This window comes from Gossypium hirsutum, chromosome A07, assembly GCF_007990345.1.
Source record: "Gossypium hirsutum isolate 1008001.06 chromosome A07, Gossypium_hirsutum_v2.1, whole genome shotgun sequence".
Taxonomy (NCBI): Eukaryota; Viridiplantae; Streptophyta; class Magnoliopsida; order Malvales; family Malvaceae; genus Gossypium; species Gossypium hirsutum.
In genome coordinates, this window is record NC_053430.1 from 32,380,724 (window position 1) to 32,395,531 (window position 14,808).

A 14,808-nucleotide genomic window follows, 5' to 3' on the forward strand; every position below is an offset into this window, starting at 1 on the left:
TCATATACTCAAGTATTTATAGAGAACAAAGGATTATATGCTTGTGTATTCTGGATGAGATCTTATTCCTATCAAATATACTGATTCTAACTTATAAATGTGTCCAAATTTGAGGAAATCAACATCGAGCTATGTTTTTGTTCTAAGCAGTAGGTATATTATGTGAAGAAGTGTAAAACAGAGCTGTATTGTTGAATCCACTATAGCAGCCGAATATGTGGTTACTTCTGTGGTTACTAAAGAAGCAATATGGCTTCAAAAGTTTCGTACGGATCTTGAAGTCAATCCTAGTATTTGAAAAACTATCAAATTGTATTGTGACAAGTGCAACAATAGCTAACACCAAAGAGATGAAAAACCACAAGAGGACAAATAATATTGATCAGAAGTATCATATCATAAGGGAGGCAATTACAAACATTATCGTGGATGTAGTCAAGGTCACATCTAAGGAAAACCTTGCGGGATCCGTTTACCAAAACTCTACTAGCTAAGAGTTTTGAAAAACATGTAGAGAGCATGAGAATGTGGAATATGACTTATCTACTTCACTGGGGTAAATGGGAGACTATTGGATCTGGTGTCCTGAGTGTAGTATATTCATTTGTAAACTTGTAATTTTTTCGAACAGATTAGTCAATAAAATAATTCATGGATTACATTAATATACTTTATATAATTATCCTTATGTGGCTTTTGCATGCAAAGCAAAATAGATGCAAATATTGGCTCACCGATTGTCTAATGTTTAAACTAATACTAATCGATATTACATGGTTAGATCGTAATAAGAAAAGATAGCTTATTTTAGTAGACAAACTTAAACATGTCCTTAGTCTAATCGAAAATAAGTAAACCGATTGAAAAACTGATATGTCATCTATCAAGTCCAATTGGGGAGATGTCTTGTCTTAGGCATCGGAGCAAATGATTCCCAAAATGTAGAGACATAGATGTGACTGACTGGATTGATAGTACATCAGTCAGACCCAAGAGGAGTAGATCCTGAATCCATTTATGGATTTATTCACTTGTGATATTTATAGTGTGGCATACCTAAATCCTGAGTGGATGACAACCTATGTATGCATGACTCGTATAAAAGCCTAAGTTCAAAGAGATAATGAACCAAAAGCTAGTGTATTGGGTATACAACATCTATAGTATGTAGCATCATTCACAACAGTGGAATTCATAGTCCGAGACATGGGTAAATTATATCCTCTCATTGACATTACATGGCTGATGAAAAGTAAAGACGATGGATGACTTGATCACTATTTGTTAGTGATTAAGTTTTCATAAAGGAGGATGTAATGGTTATTATGAGATAAAACATGATCATATTGGGAGAACAAACTTATCCCAAAAATATTAATGATATCCTATAAGGGTTACTTACGACAAGGTCATTGGACGAGCATTGATCAAGTTGCTTTCATAATGGTATGTTATTGGGGAGTGCTCAGTCACGATACATAGTGGAATGATTTTATGACTAAATGAGTTTATAATTAATAAGTGAAAAGCTTGTATAAGACCCGTAAATGAATACAAATCGTTTTATATACCTATTTTATTTATATTTGAATGTTTAATGTTGTAAATTGAATAATATTTTGATCGTAGTTGCTCCGACAATGAATGTGACATATTGTTGCTTGGACCCGACAATTGGGTCGACTATAAGGTGTTACAACTAGAAACCAAAACTAAGCTCTCTTGATAAATAAAATTTATTAGAAAAATAAACCTCACTATTAAATGACAAAGTGATATGGTCTTTTTTTTTTTACTTAGCCCATGGTCTTTATTTATAGAAAAAAATACAAAAATTTTACTTGAATAAGAGGTAAAAAATAAAAATATGAAAAAGAAATACATGTAGTCCAAATATGACTACTAGGTGGATGGCACCCCCCTTTAGGAACCTTATATGTCACTTTTCACACATATGATGTGCCTATTGGGCCTATCTAATGTTTTGGGTACCATTATATATGTTGTCTGATCTTTTAACTAACTCATATATTTAACCAATTCAATAACTAGTTTGCTGTTCTTAAAATATTATTTATTTTATTTAAAATTATTTTAATTAGTTTACTCAATTAAATTATTTTCTCAAGCTAATTCCAATTATGTAAAAGTCGTCACTGTTAAAGTCATGATAATTTTACTGTAATAGAATTTATGAGTAAATAAATTTAATTGTTTTGTTCAATAAAACTACAATGACTAATTAATTTAACTTCCACTTCTTCCACTTCGAACTTTATTTATTTAATTACAATCAATTAAATAATAATTCAAAGAAATTAATTTAACCTTTAAGTCATCTCTTGTTCATAACGAAAAAATGCATTCAGTGCGGATAATGATTCATGCAATCTATTTCTCTAATTCTTCGTTTTCATTTATTCATCACTTCTATTCAAATGCAAACTATCAAGAGTTTTACTGGGCTAATGGAATGATGAATTGGATATAAATAATTAGGGCTCACATAATTTGTAATTAAGTTTCGACTCTTTATCTATTAATTATAACATTATTTAATCATTGAGTCAATCCACTAAAAGTACCATAACTAAATTCTCCCCCATTATATACTATTATGGAAGCAACTCATTAAGTGATTGTTTAATGACATTATCATACGTGTGTTACTCTTATAGGATATTATTAATCTCTTTTGGTTAAATCTATTCACCTAATATGATTATATTTTATCCCAGGGTAACAATATTATTTTATTTCATGAAAAAATTTAATAACTAACTAATAGCATTTAAATAATTTTTCCTAAATATATGATTTATAACAAATACCAGTAAGAGAATATCATTTATGACTAGATAAAAAAAAACCATTTAAATAATATGTGTTATCGTATTTTAATGAAGATTAATATAGCCGATCTTTCTCTTTATCACCCATTTGATAAAACACTAATCCGGAAGATGAACTTGGGGACAAATTCTTTTTCTGAGCAATAATAAAAAATTGACCTAGATTTTTTTTATTTAGTTTTTATTTATTTTAGTAATATTAGTTTGTTATCTACATAAGTTTAGCCTTTCTTGATAAAATTTATTATTTACTTAATACATAAATATACAAATTATTTAATTTATATATCTTTTGCTTAGAAGTGAAGTATTTTAAAATCTGTAAATAGGTTTGTTAGTTTTTGTAATTATTCCATATATCTTCTTTAACTAAACCGTGCGTTTGCTAAGTTTTCTTTTCCAAATCTATTCGTGAAATAGCTTTGGTTGCTCTCTTTATGTACATGCTGCGTCAGATATGGCGTCTTTGTGAATGTTGCCTGCTGCCGCATGAAAGCTTAAATAGTAAAATTAATCAATCAATCAACCAGAACAGAAACAGAACAACTTGTAATAACAAACAAATTGAATTTCCGATACACAATTGAAATCAAACGACCACATTTCCCGCATAATTTTCTTCACATCCAGTTTAGAAAATTATTTGCTTGCTTATGCTTCGCAGATTCTCAACTGGTTGAGCTTCAAGGCAGGCCGGCGTATTGTCCTCTCTATGCATCGCACTTTGATTTAAATTCGACAGCACTTGGTATCTTAAGTCTGCCCTTGTTTGGGGTAGTTGTCGATAATCCTTACGGATGCTCCATATATAGGATCTCTCCACACCTCCACATACAAGGCAGACTGCCTACAGGCATTGTACATGTAAGGCTAACTCAACAATCTTTACAAGGGCTAAGTTAGTCCCCGCGGTCAATTGTAGCCTTGGGTCCAATGCTGAAATGGCATCACCATCAGTAAACTTCTTCGTTGCCAGCATTTCTAAAAAACATATCAGTAGACTCAGAGATCCAAGTAAGCTAGTAATTACTTCTTCCAACTAGAAAAAAGGGATTAACTATGGGACACTTGTCATTAACTGAATGGTACTAAGTAATAACATAAGCAAAAGAGAGAATGAAAAGAAAATCACACCCATTTTTGCTGTTATCCGGTCCCTGAGTTCTATTGGTTCAAATCGGTGCCTGCCTCTGACCAGTTCAACCAATGATAACCCAGATGAATAAACATCACTCTTTTCTTTATGTTGATAGGTAGGGTTCTAAGCTGTTATGGATCCAAGTAGTCATAAGCAGGGATTTAAATAGCGGTCTGATATTGGTATAGTAGCCGCTATATAGCGGTAGCGGCATCGTCCGAAACCGTTACTGCTGAAAATAGTGATGTGAAGCGAAGTCACACCAATAGCGGTGAATCGCGACCGTAATTTAACAGGTAACGACCAATTGCGACAATAACAGACTGCTATTCCCATTATTTTAAATGTTCAAAGACATGCAGGGTTTTTGTGAAGGATAAAAAATTTAGATTTCTTTGTACCTGAGTTTGGAAGAATATAAAACGCTCCAATGAAACTCAGGATCTTAGAGGGGTTGTTGATTGAGAGAAGAGCCAGCAAACTTTTTCTTAAAAATCAAGGTCACTCTGAAGGTTTTCTCCGATGCAAGAAAAGGAGTAATGTTTTCAAGGGTAAACCAAAGCGCTTTAACCTTTTTCTAATTTTCAAATTGATTTATGTTGTTCTCAAGGTTTTATTTTTAGTTTTAGGGTACAGTGTTAGTGTTTTAGTTTCTCAGTACACTACCGATTTCATTTATTTTTTTTGAATGACATGTGTCATTGATGTGAAAGGGTGGGAGCAATAATATTTTCTTAGGACCTATTGTTTTGTTTTCTTTTGGTTTTTCCCATTTTTTAATGCATCGGTTAATTTTACTTAAAAGAAAAAAATAAAAAATACTCTAAAAATTATTAATAGTAATTTTTTATAATTAAAATTATTATTATATTTTATAATAAGTTGTGCGAATTTTAAAAATATTTACGATCGCGATATTTGTAGTGATCGCAATAGCATTAATTATGTCCGCAACCACGATAAACGCAACGCGACCGAAAACGTGGCCGCAACCGCAATTTAAATCCCTAGTCTTAAACTTGGTTTGGCGATGGAGGCTCTGGCTGATCAGACCATGACATCTCCTGCACTGGAGGAATCATCCTAGCAGGTTCACCCTCCACTATTGTACCGTGCCTGTGGTCCATTTCAATCTTGTGCTGAGTCTGCATTATTCCAGACTATTTTTTAACGGTGAAAAACGAATAAAACCGAGCATCAATCTAGCGGGCTTGGACGTTTGGTTGTTCTGCATTAGCCTAGGAAACTCTTTTACAAGCACTTGGCTTAACTCATTGCTTACCTGCATACAAGCACAGACCCTGAAATACAAGACAAAACAATACCAAAGAAAAATCAAAACACAATTGATTCTGAAGGAACCCTTAGCACTAGCAGAAGGCATTCAGAAGGGTGCATTTGAAAGTCTTACACGCAACAGACTAGTTCAGAAAGACAAGTCAATAGCTCTGCGAGTTCCTCAAGTTCTTCATTGCCAGTTAGACTAGCTACCAGATGACATAAGCATGCGAGTTGTGAAAGGATTACCATAAATGCCTACAAAATACGTTAAATTGTATTTGAATGAAAGCCAAGGAAGAAAAAAGGCCAAATATATCTGATTAGGGATAGATTACAATGATGCAGTTGTCACATTTCGTGGTCTTTATATCGTACTCATCTTGAAGAAGATAGCGAGTAGACAAAACTGAACTGCTGAAGCAACAGGCGACCTAGAATGAACGGAAATAAAAAACAAACTCACTAATATGTTGTTAAATCCTGAGGACAAGAAAGAGTAAGAGAGGTGGTAAAAGGGATTTTGCTTTTGTGAATCTAACCTCAAGGCAGAGACTGCAACAAATGTAACCCGCACAGCACACGTACCTACAACGTTATTAACACACTACACTCCCAAATACTTCATTACGAAATTCTTGTTTTTATAATGTTAGAGCAGTAAATGTGAAAGGTATGGCACCTTTTTACCTCGTCATGTCACCGTGCAGTGCTTGTTTCCGCAGGGAATATGATATGCACTGGGCACTGTCGTTCAAGAAATATGGAGATGGAGTTAGTACATAATTCCAAAATCTGATCCAGCTCATCATAATAAAAACTCATGGTCACTAGATTTGATCAAGTCAACCATTCAAATCTACCCAAGTTTAGTTTTGGTTAATAAATAAGTTAAGAAATTAAAAGGCATGGATCTAATTATGTGCTATCATGACATGAGCTGAATTAGCTCTTGACTCAAACAGATTCATCCTAAATACTAGTATATGATAAACAGTAATAAAATGTATGAATAAATTGTTTCAAAGAAAAAAAAAAGCCAAGATCAATGTTCTTAGATACAATATTAATACGTCGTGGGAATTGAATCTTCTCAAAATCTCATCCAGAGTCGAAAAATAATTGAAAAGAGTAATTAAAGCATAAAAAAACTCACCAAAATGTTGCAAGCACACAGTCTGCATATTCAAGTAAAAGAAAATGCAATCAGATATATATATATATATTACATGTTATAACAATAACATTGTGGGAAGAAAAAATGGTATTCACATTCGAGTAGCTATGAGGGAGAATTCGAACATTCATTTTCTTCCCAGCATTTTGTTATATAGGGACCCAAAGAGAAAACGAACTGAAAGAAAATTGAGGGGGGGGGGGAAGGAGAGAAAAGTATTTACAGCGACAATCTTCTTTTGCGGTGTCCATGAGCGGAGTATGCCAAGAGTTAATATAATCCTGACGGCTGGTCATCTTTTCTAGCGTCTCGGCGAGCCCCATTCTCTTGAAAATTCAAACTCAGATTCCAAACACGGAAAATGAACTAACATAAAAAGAAAGAAAGAAAAAACCAACAGAAAATATATAAATGGAATAGTACATCTGGCATAAACCGAGGGAACTAAAAATGAAAAAGAAACTGTTTGAAACGGAATCATCTAACTTAAGAAAGTTCAGTCAAATTTTCCAAATTCTAATTCTGTGCGGTAATATTATATATATTTTCCGAGTACAAGGAAGACCAATGTCTTAAAACCCCAAAAATCATCTCTCTGCCAAGAATTGCACACACTTCTCTATCCAAAACGTCCTGCACTTGTGCCGGAGGTGAAGGAAGCAACATAAAAACGGATTCTCTGTTATTTGCATGGTGTACCAAGCAATCTGCTACTGCATTAGCCTCCTTGCCAATATGACTACAGTTCAATGTCCACTCTCTATTACACTTTCTGTTTATATGAGCCATGATTGGGATCATTAAGCCACCAATGTTATCTTACAATAAAGAAGAGATTATATGAATTTGTAATTCTATATATTTTTATTCCTTTTCAATAAAAGTACAAAGAAAAAGCTAAAAAATAAGAGTAAAATTTTGATTTATCATACTCTGAGAATAGATAACGATTAGCTGGAATCACAATTTCATATAATTTTTTCTCATAAATGATAAATTTTAAGTTCAAAAATTAAGTAAAAAAGATGCTATATATATTAATTTTTAATTAGGAATGATTGCATTTTCCCATTCAAGGTTCAAACAACAGTTATAATAAATTGTTTGGAATTGATAAGTTTTTGGTGTTAGTATATTTGACTTTTAATGGATTATGGTTTAATATTATTGAACAACAAGTAATGAGGGAATTTCATGATCCATTCGATTACATTGAATATAAAGTGAGATATTTTGCTATTTTATTGGTTAATTTTGTGAAACTTTTTAAGTATTGTTTGGAGAGTTTACATTGAATATAAAGTGAAATATTTTAGACAATGATTTATAACAATCCGAAGTATTGTTGGAGCTGCAAATATCCATTATGGTAAGAGTAGTTTAAGCATTAATCAATAAATGATTTGATTGGATCATTGAAGAAATCATTTTTAAGTGAGATTATGTAAAATAAGATTATCTATCCAAATTGCATTAATAAATATTACACCTTATTTCTTTTTCTACCATGTTAAAAATATGTTATGTCCCATTCCCTATTCTAACAGAAGTTAGAACCAATCTGTTTTAGGTTTTTTCAAGGATTGTTATTTAATATGCATGCACAGAGTTCTTTTTCACTCCACAAATGATGGTTTAACATTTAAATCACTTGTGTGGTTAAAAGAACTCTACCACTTGTATATCAAAATTTTCCTTCTAATTATTTTTAATTTTTTGACCAAGGATATTAAAATTATATGTATTATTTATTTTATCTATACTTATTATAAAACCCTTAAGTTTGTGTCAGTTATTAATCAGGTATTAGTTTATTTGGGAAAAGATTGATATACACTTTCTTTTAAGATTTATATCATGGTTGGCTTCGTTTCGATACTAACCATATCAATCGGTACACTCCGTTTCAAACATAAAACCAGAATCATATAGCATAAATTTCATTTTGGCTCAAATTTCGAAATGAATATATTAATTGAATCAAAAATTGATAGTTCAATTAATTTATCTGATGTTATAAAATCGAAAAAAGTTTGAACCAATAAAAAATCCATCCAAACTTGTTCAACCAAGTTTAACCAAGTTTATGTTGGTTAAATATTTAATTTGTTATTATAATTTTTATGAAATGAATGTTTAATTTCATTTATTATGTATTTGTGTTTAGTAGTTTTTCCTTTCTTTTTTTTTCTTTTTTAATTGTGACTTTTTAGAATTTTTTGAATTTTGTCATGAACAAGCAATTCAACCGAATGAAACAATAAAATCAAGAACTGATGTGACCAATTTAACCATGGAATGATTCTAATCTACAACAGAAATAGAACAGCATTTAATAATCAACAAACTGACTTTCCACTACATAATCCAAACCAGACGAGCACGTTACCGGCATAATCTTGCAGTTAAAGAATCATTTTTGAAATTCAGTTTTGGGAATTTATTTGCTTCCTTATGCCTCCATTGATGGCGTATTCTCGATTTGTTGATCCTCACGGTGGACCGCTGTATTTCCTTCTCTATACATTTGTACGTTGGTTTAGATTCGACAACACTTTGTCATTTGTATCTTAGTAGGCCTTTGGATTATATTTCTCTAACAGAAGCACTTGTTTGGGAATTACATGAACGAGAGCGAAGGTCTAAAGCTGATAGTTCCGATAATCCTTACGGATGCTCCACAGGATTTCTCCACACCTCCACATTCTAGGCCGACTCTGTCTACGAGGAGCCAGGCATTGCAAGGCTAACTCGAGAACCTTTTCAAGGGCTAAGTTAGTCCCCACGGTCTGTTGTAGCCTTGGGTCCAAGGCCGAAATGGCATCTCCATCGTTAAACTTCTTCAGCGCCTGCAATTCTATAAACATATCAGTAAACTTATTGGGGATGAACTATGGCACACGCCATTAACTGAATGGTACCAACTACCAAGTGATAATATGAGCAAAGAGAGAATTAATGGAAAGAAAATCACACCCATTTCGCTGTTATCCGCTCCCTGGGTTCCCGTTTTGGTTCAATAGGGCGCCTGCCTGTAACTAGTTCAACCAATAATATCCCAAACGAATAAACATCACTCTTTTCTGTAAGTTGATAGGTTCTTAGATATTCTGGATCCAGGTAGCCGGCAGTTCCTTTAACCTGGGTTGACACATGGGTTGCACCAGAATCTATGTCAGCAGCCAACCTAGCAAAACCAAAGTCAGTAACCTTGGCCCGAAGCTTTTCGGTGAGGAGAATGTTGGAAGACTTTATGTCTCTGTGGATGATTGGGTGATCTACAAGAAATCAACGGATAATCTTATTAATCTCTCCCTTCCTATTTCACCAACTTAATGAAAATCAAAAGCAAACCTGTATACGTATGAAGATAGGTGATTGCATGGGCCACATCAATAGCTATATCAAGCCGTGCAGCAAGGTCAAGAACTTTTCCATGCACACCTGCAGCATTTCTTTTCATGTTTCAAGTCTCAAAGTTCCAATATAAAGAGGGGTAAAGGAAAGGAACAAAAGGAAAACACAAAACCAAAGAAAGGGTGGACTACTAGTCTATAACAAGAACTCACCATCGAAGTGTTCCCCAAGGGCTCCATTAGGCACATATTCCACAACAACAATCCTTTCATCCCCATGTTCTAAATACCCACAAAACTTAACCAAATGCAAGTGTTCCACTTGTGCCAGTGTTCTTATTTCACTCTGGAATTCCACACCTAAATGCTTATCGTATACACTCTACAAAAAGAAAAGAGGGTTCATCGATTACTTAGTTAAGCCCATAAAATATGACCAACGCAAGGGACAAAAAGAAAAGACTATTTAAAGTAACTTTCTTTCATAGTTCCAAAATCCAACCTGTTTAGCACGCTTAATAGCAACAAAGGTTCCATCATCAAGTCTTCCCTTATAAACCGTCCCAAATCCACCCTGTCCAATCTTGAAAGCAGGGGAGAAGTTCCTCGTGGCCTTCAAAATTTCCTCCATCGTGAATTCCATGCTCCCAGGCCCTTTCTCCTTTGTTGAATTGGAATAAATCCCTCGATTCGAACCCCTCCTCTCGCTCTTCGCTCTTGACGCTTTCGGAGCAACTGCAACTTTAACAATTGGCGTGTGTAAGATGGTTTCTGTTACTACGCAACTGAAGGGTTAATTAACAATGTTGGTTTCACAAGTGTTATTAATGAATATATGACTAGCACACAAACCTATGACTGAATCAACATTAACTATAAATTCTTCGCATAAAACTCGATCGATGAAGAATTTTGCGTTTTCTTTCTTCAGTCCAAAGCTTAAATGAATATCTAATAGCAGAGCCGGCAAGTTGTTTGGTTGCCGAGAAAAGACAAAAGCACCATTAAAGAAAACAAAGACAACATCCTCATTAAAGGAGGAAAAAAAATACAAGAGATTTTTTCTCTGTATTCAACTAACACATAAAAAGAACATTTTACCGCTTCCTCGGATCCGAGGATCGAAATTCAAACTTATTAAAAGTTTTATACGAGGACTACTTACTGAAATCCGATTAAAGAAAAAGAAAAGAAGAAGCTGTCCATCGACGTTTATAATTTAAACTAAAAAGAGAAACAGGGCATACCGGAAGGAACTCTTATCTCACCGGAATCCCCAACTTCCTTGTAGCCATCCGGCTCGGGAGGTGTAAAACAGTCGACAAAGGCACCAACAATGGACCGGGCGACAAGCGTGACTAGATTTCGGCCTGAACAGGATTTCCGAGAGGAAGATGATACAGAGTAAGAAGAGATTGGAGAGTAAGCAAATTGATCCGGCGTTGACCTTACGCCGAACCTAGGGTTCCGGCTTGTAGAGCTGCAGCTGGAGCTGGTCATCACGAGAGAGAAACCGAAAGTAGAGAAATACTGTGTGTACGTAATAACGTAGAAATGGCGGGTAGTTAAGAGATGGAGATATAAACGAGAGGACTTGTTTTCATTTTGGTGATTATTTGAATGTTAATGAGGGTTATATTGCTTTGTGTTTTTAAAAGTTGTTTTAAAATAATTTTTGAAAAATTTAGTTTAAGATTTGAGCATAAAAAATGTTTCTGACAAATAAAATATTTATTTTAGACATAATATTATTAAGTAATAAATATATATTTAAATAATATTTAAGTTAATATTATTATATTTTAATAATAATATAAAAAATTTATTGTAATTTATTAATATTTTAATATATAAAATATAAATTTTAAATATTTTTAAACAATAAATATTAATTATTTATAAAATTTAATTAGAATATATAAATTATATTTTAAATAATTAAATACAACCATTAAATATTTGTAACTAGATATTAATACATTTGTATTATTTTAAAAAATAATTTTTTATTTTTAATTAATTATTTTAACACATTTATAATTAAGCAAAAAAGAAAAAATTATTTTTGAAAAGTCAAAAATTTTAATCAAAAGTAATTTTTTTAATGCAGATTTTCTTTCAAAAGTACTTTTCAAGCTAAAAACGTTTTTTTAAATCAATACTAAACAAGGGCTAAATTGAGTTTGTTAATTGGAATTTTATTTTAGAGAATTATATCATCTCGCCCCTCCGTAATACATAAAAATCTCGAATTTTAAATAAATAGGAATTAAGAAATAATATGATATAAAATAATAGAATATTGAAAATTTTGTAATATAATATTCATGGGTGAAGGCAAAAAATTTATTTAGGGTAAAATTTTAATTTTTTTATGATAGTGAAAATATAATTTCATTATTTAAGAAATTTATATCTTTATAAATTTTACAAGTTTAAATTAAATTTTTATCATTTTTTGAAAAAATTAAAATATAATTTTATCTCTATTAATTTAAAATTTTAAAAATATTTAGAAAAGCGATGCCTCGTAATATTTATAATCACGATTCATTAGTATTTGAGTTATAAAAGAGTATTAATGATTGATTGTAACCAAAGAGATTAAAAGAAAAGAATAAGAGATTAATTATCGTAAATTCCAAATTTGTTTTTTCGACCGAATGAATTGTGACATTTGGTAGAGTATTTTTACGGTCAAAGTCAAGCTTTCCAAAAATAAAGCCAAGTCAAAGAAAGATTCACAAATTGTTAAAAAATTACAGTCATATTATTCAATTCATTATTTTACTTTTTTTTCTAAAATTTTATCATTATCATTTCTAAGCTTAGAAATTCACTAATTAATATTATATTTAAGAGTATGATTATTTATTAAAATCATCATTTTTTTTATTTTTTAAGGTATCTATTAGAACAAGCTTATTAACTAACCATTTGCATTCTGTAAACCTATTAAGGGGTAGATGCTTGCTATTTTATCTTTAACTATAGTACGTCGAATTCAGAATCACTCAGTAGTTACTAACTAATTTTTTATTTATTTGCAATTTAACAACATTAAATGTTAATATAATTTTTTATTTATTGAATAATATTTTAAATTCTCATATCCATTAATATATAGGGAAAATTCAAATAGTTACTTAATTATAAAAAATTTTCATTAAGGCACCTAAAATAAAAAAATTACAATTTAAGCAACCATGTTTCATAGTTTGATCATTTTGGTCACTCTCATTAAAATCATAAATGACAAGTTGATAAGAACGGTAGTGGGGGTGGTGAAGGAGGTCCGATGGTGGAAGGGGAGAGGTGTGGATTTTTATTTTATTCAATATTAGTATAATTATATTTATTTACTATTAACATAGAATTTATTTTTTTATATTTTTTGAAAATATTTATATATATTTATATATTTCTTTGATTTTTTTTATAATTAGGATCAAATTGAGATCATTTGTAAATTTTGAAGGTTATTTTTTAAAAATTATGACTAATTGATATCATATGTAAAAGTTGAGGTTAAATTTGTTCTTATATCAATTTTTTTAATTGTCATGTCAACTTGTCGTTTGAAATTTTAACAAGAGTAATCAAAATGATCAAATTATATAATGTGCGTGCTTAAATTACATTTTTTTTTATTTTAGATGCCTAACATAAAAATATTTTCATAGTTAGATAACTATGTATGTAGTTTACCTTAATATATATTATCTTGCTTTTTTTTTCTATAATCGTGATCTGTTTACAATTAGAGTTTGGACTAAATCAACAATATCAAATTTAAAATTTATTCATGGTCCAAATATCCGAAAAAAATCCACATCCTCTTCTTTCACAAAAGATAAAATAAAATTGAACAAAAATGAGAACATCAATACATAAGCAAAATAGAAGACAAACAGCGGTAAACGCTAATCAACAAGTAGTTGGAAAATGGCAACGACAAACAACTGAGTTCTTGGCTGTGCCGTAAGATAGAGGTTTGATCAAGTCAACTAATTAAAAAAAGCAAACTACAAGTATAACGGTAGAATTCTTGCAAACCTACTACTAGTTGGAAACAGCAACCTCGGAACAAAAATGGAGACCCACCACTTTAACCGCATTAACATTGATAGAAGACCCTCCACTTGATGTTAGTCTGCAAAATTCAAGTAATATATAAAAGGTATGCACTAACACTCGCCATGACTGAACATGGATTTGACTCCTCTCCCATATACAGACTGGCCTCTAATCAATTGTGTTCTGTAGTTAGGCTGAAGACGTTTCAACCAATGGTTTGTGGTTGAGTTGGAGAGAAGATTGACAGAGTTCTGAAGTTAGTTGAAACTCACCAGAGTTTCAAGTAAATTTTCTAATCAACACTTGTGTAAATGGACATATAGTAAGTAAATACCTACTAAATATTACAAATTTAGTGGAAAGAAAAAGGTTTTATATAGAAAGAAAAGATAGTGGATAAAAGTAGGGAGGATGGTGGATAAGAAAGGTTTTCTAAATTTCTTCGATGCCCCCTTAGGCTTCTTTCATCTCTTTTTTATAGGAGAATTCTTGAACTCTTTTTATTTTCTTTGAATCCCACACAGGTTTTTTAATAAGGATAATGTCTCATAATTAATTTACATGGTTGCTTCCACATTGCTTCCTTTTTTGTTTACATCTGGATATCGTTTTCCCAAGTTGCTTTCTTGAATGTCTTTTTCCTATGTAGTTTCTTTTTTTGTTTACACTTGGATGTCATTTTCCCAAGTTGCTTCATTGATATTTTAATTGATTTTTTCTAATTGGCTTTTATTCTTCTTGAATATTAACTAGATTTATTTCTTCCATTTCATCCAGCTATAATGAATCTATTGATAGTTTTGGTGAGTTTCAATTTTCCCACGTATTCTTGATTTCTTTTATTATGTGTAATGGAAAATCATCAATCTCCATGTCAATTATCTTTTTTAATAGTTGCACGGATTTTTTGTCTCTATCATCTGAGTGTTT

At 31.6% G+C, this 14,808-nt stretch overlaps 1 protein-coding gene and 1 pseudogene across 1 annotated transcript; both read right to left on the reverse strand.

Moving 5' to 3' along the window:
• Positions 1–5,003: 5,003 nt before the first annotated feature.
• Positions 5,004–7,234, reverse strand: LOC121203702 (uncharacterized). The gene is made up of 7 exons (XM_041074142.1): positions 7,002–7,234; positions 5,959–6,015; positions 5,811–5,856; positions 5,607–5,702; positions 5,402–5,526; positions 5,273–5,291; positions 5,004–5,135 (listed from the first exon to the last, which is right to left on the reverse strand). The coding sequence occupies exons 1-7, from the start codon at positions 7,232–7,234 to the stop codon at positions 5,004–5,006; spliced, it is 708 nt and encodes a 235-aa protein (XP_040930076.1).
• A 1,477-nt stretch (positions 7,235–8,711) lies between these two features.
• LOC121232337 (calmodulin-binding receptor-like cytoplasmic kinase 2) lies at positions 8,712–11,404 on the reverse strand (annotated as a pseudogene).
• Between the last annotated feature and the right edge of the window lie 3,404 nt (positions 11,405–14,808).

Coding starts and splice junctions, on each gene's coding strand:
- LOC121203702 (XM_041074142.1), bottom strand. CDS start 7,234: ATGGCTCATATAAACAGAAAGTGTAATAGAGAGTGGACATTGAACTGT. Junction 5,857..5,958: donor CTGCACGGTGACATGACGAG/GTAAAAAGGTGC, acceptor ATAACGTTGTAG/GTACGTGTGCTGTGCGGGTT. Junction 5,527..5,606: donor AATGTGACAACTGCATCATT/GTAATCTATCCC, acceptor CGTATTTTGTAG/GCATTTATGGTAATCCTTTC.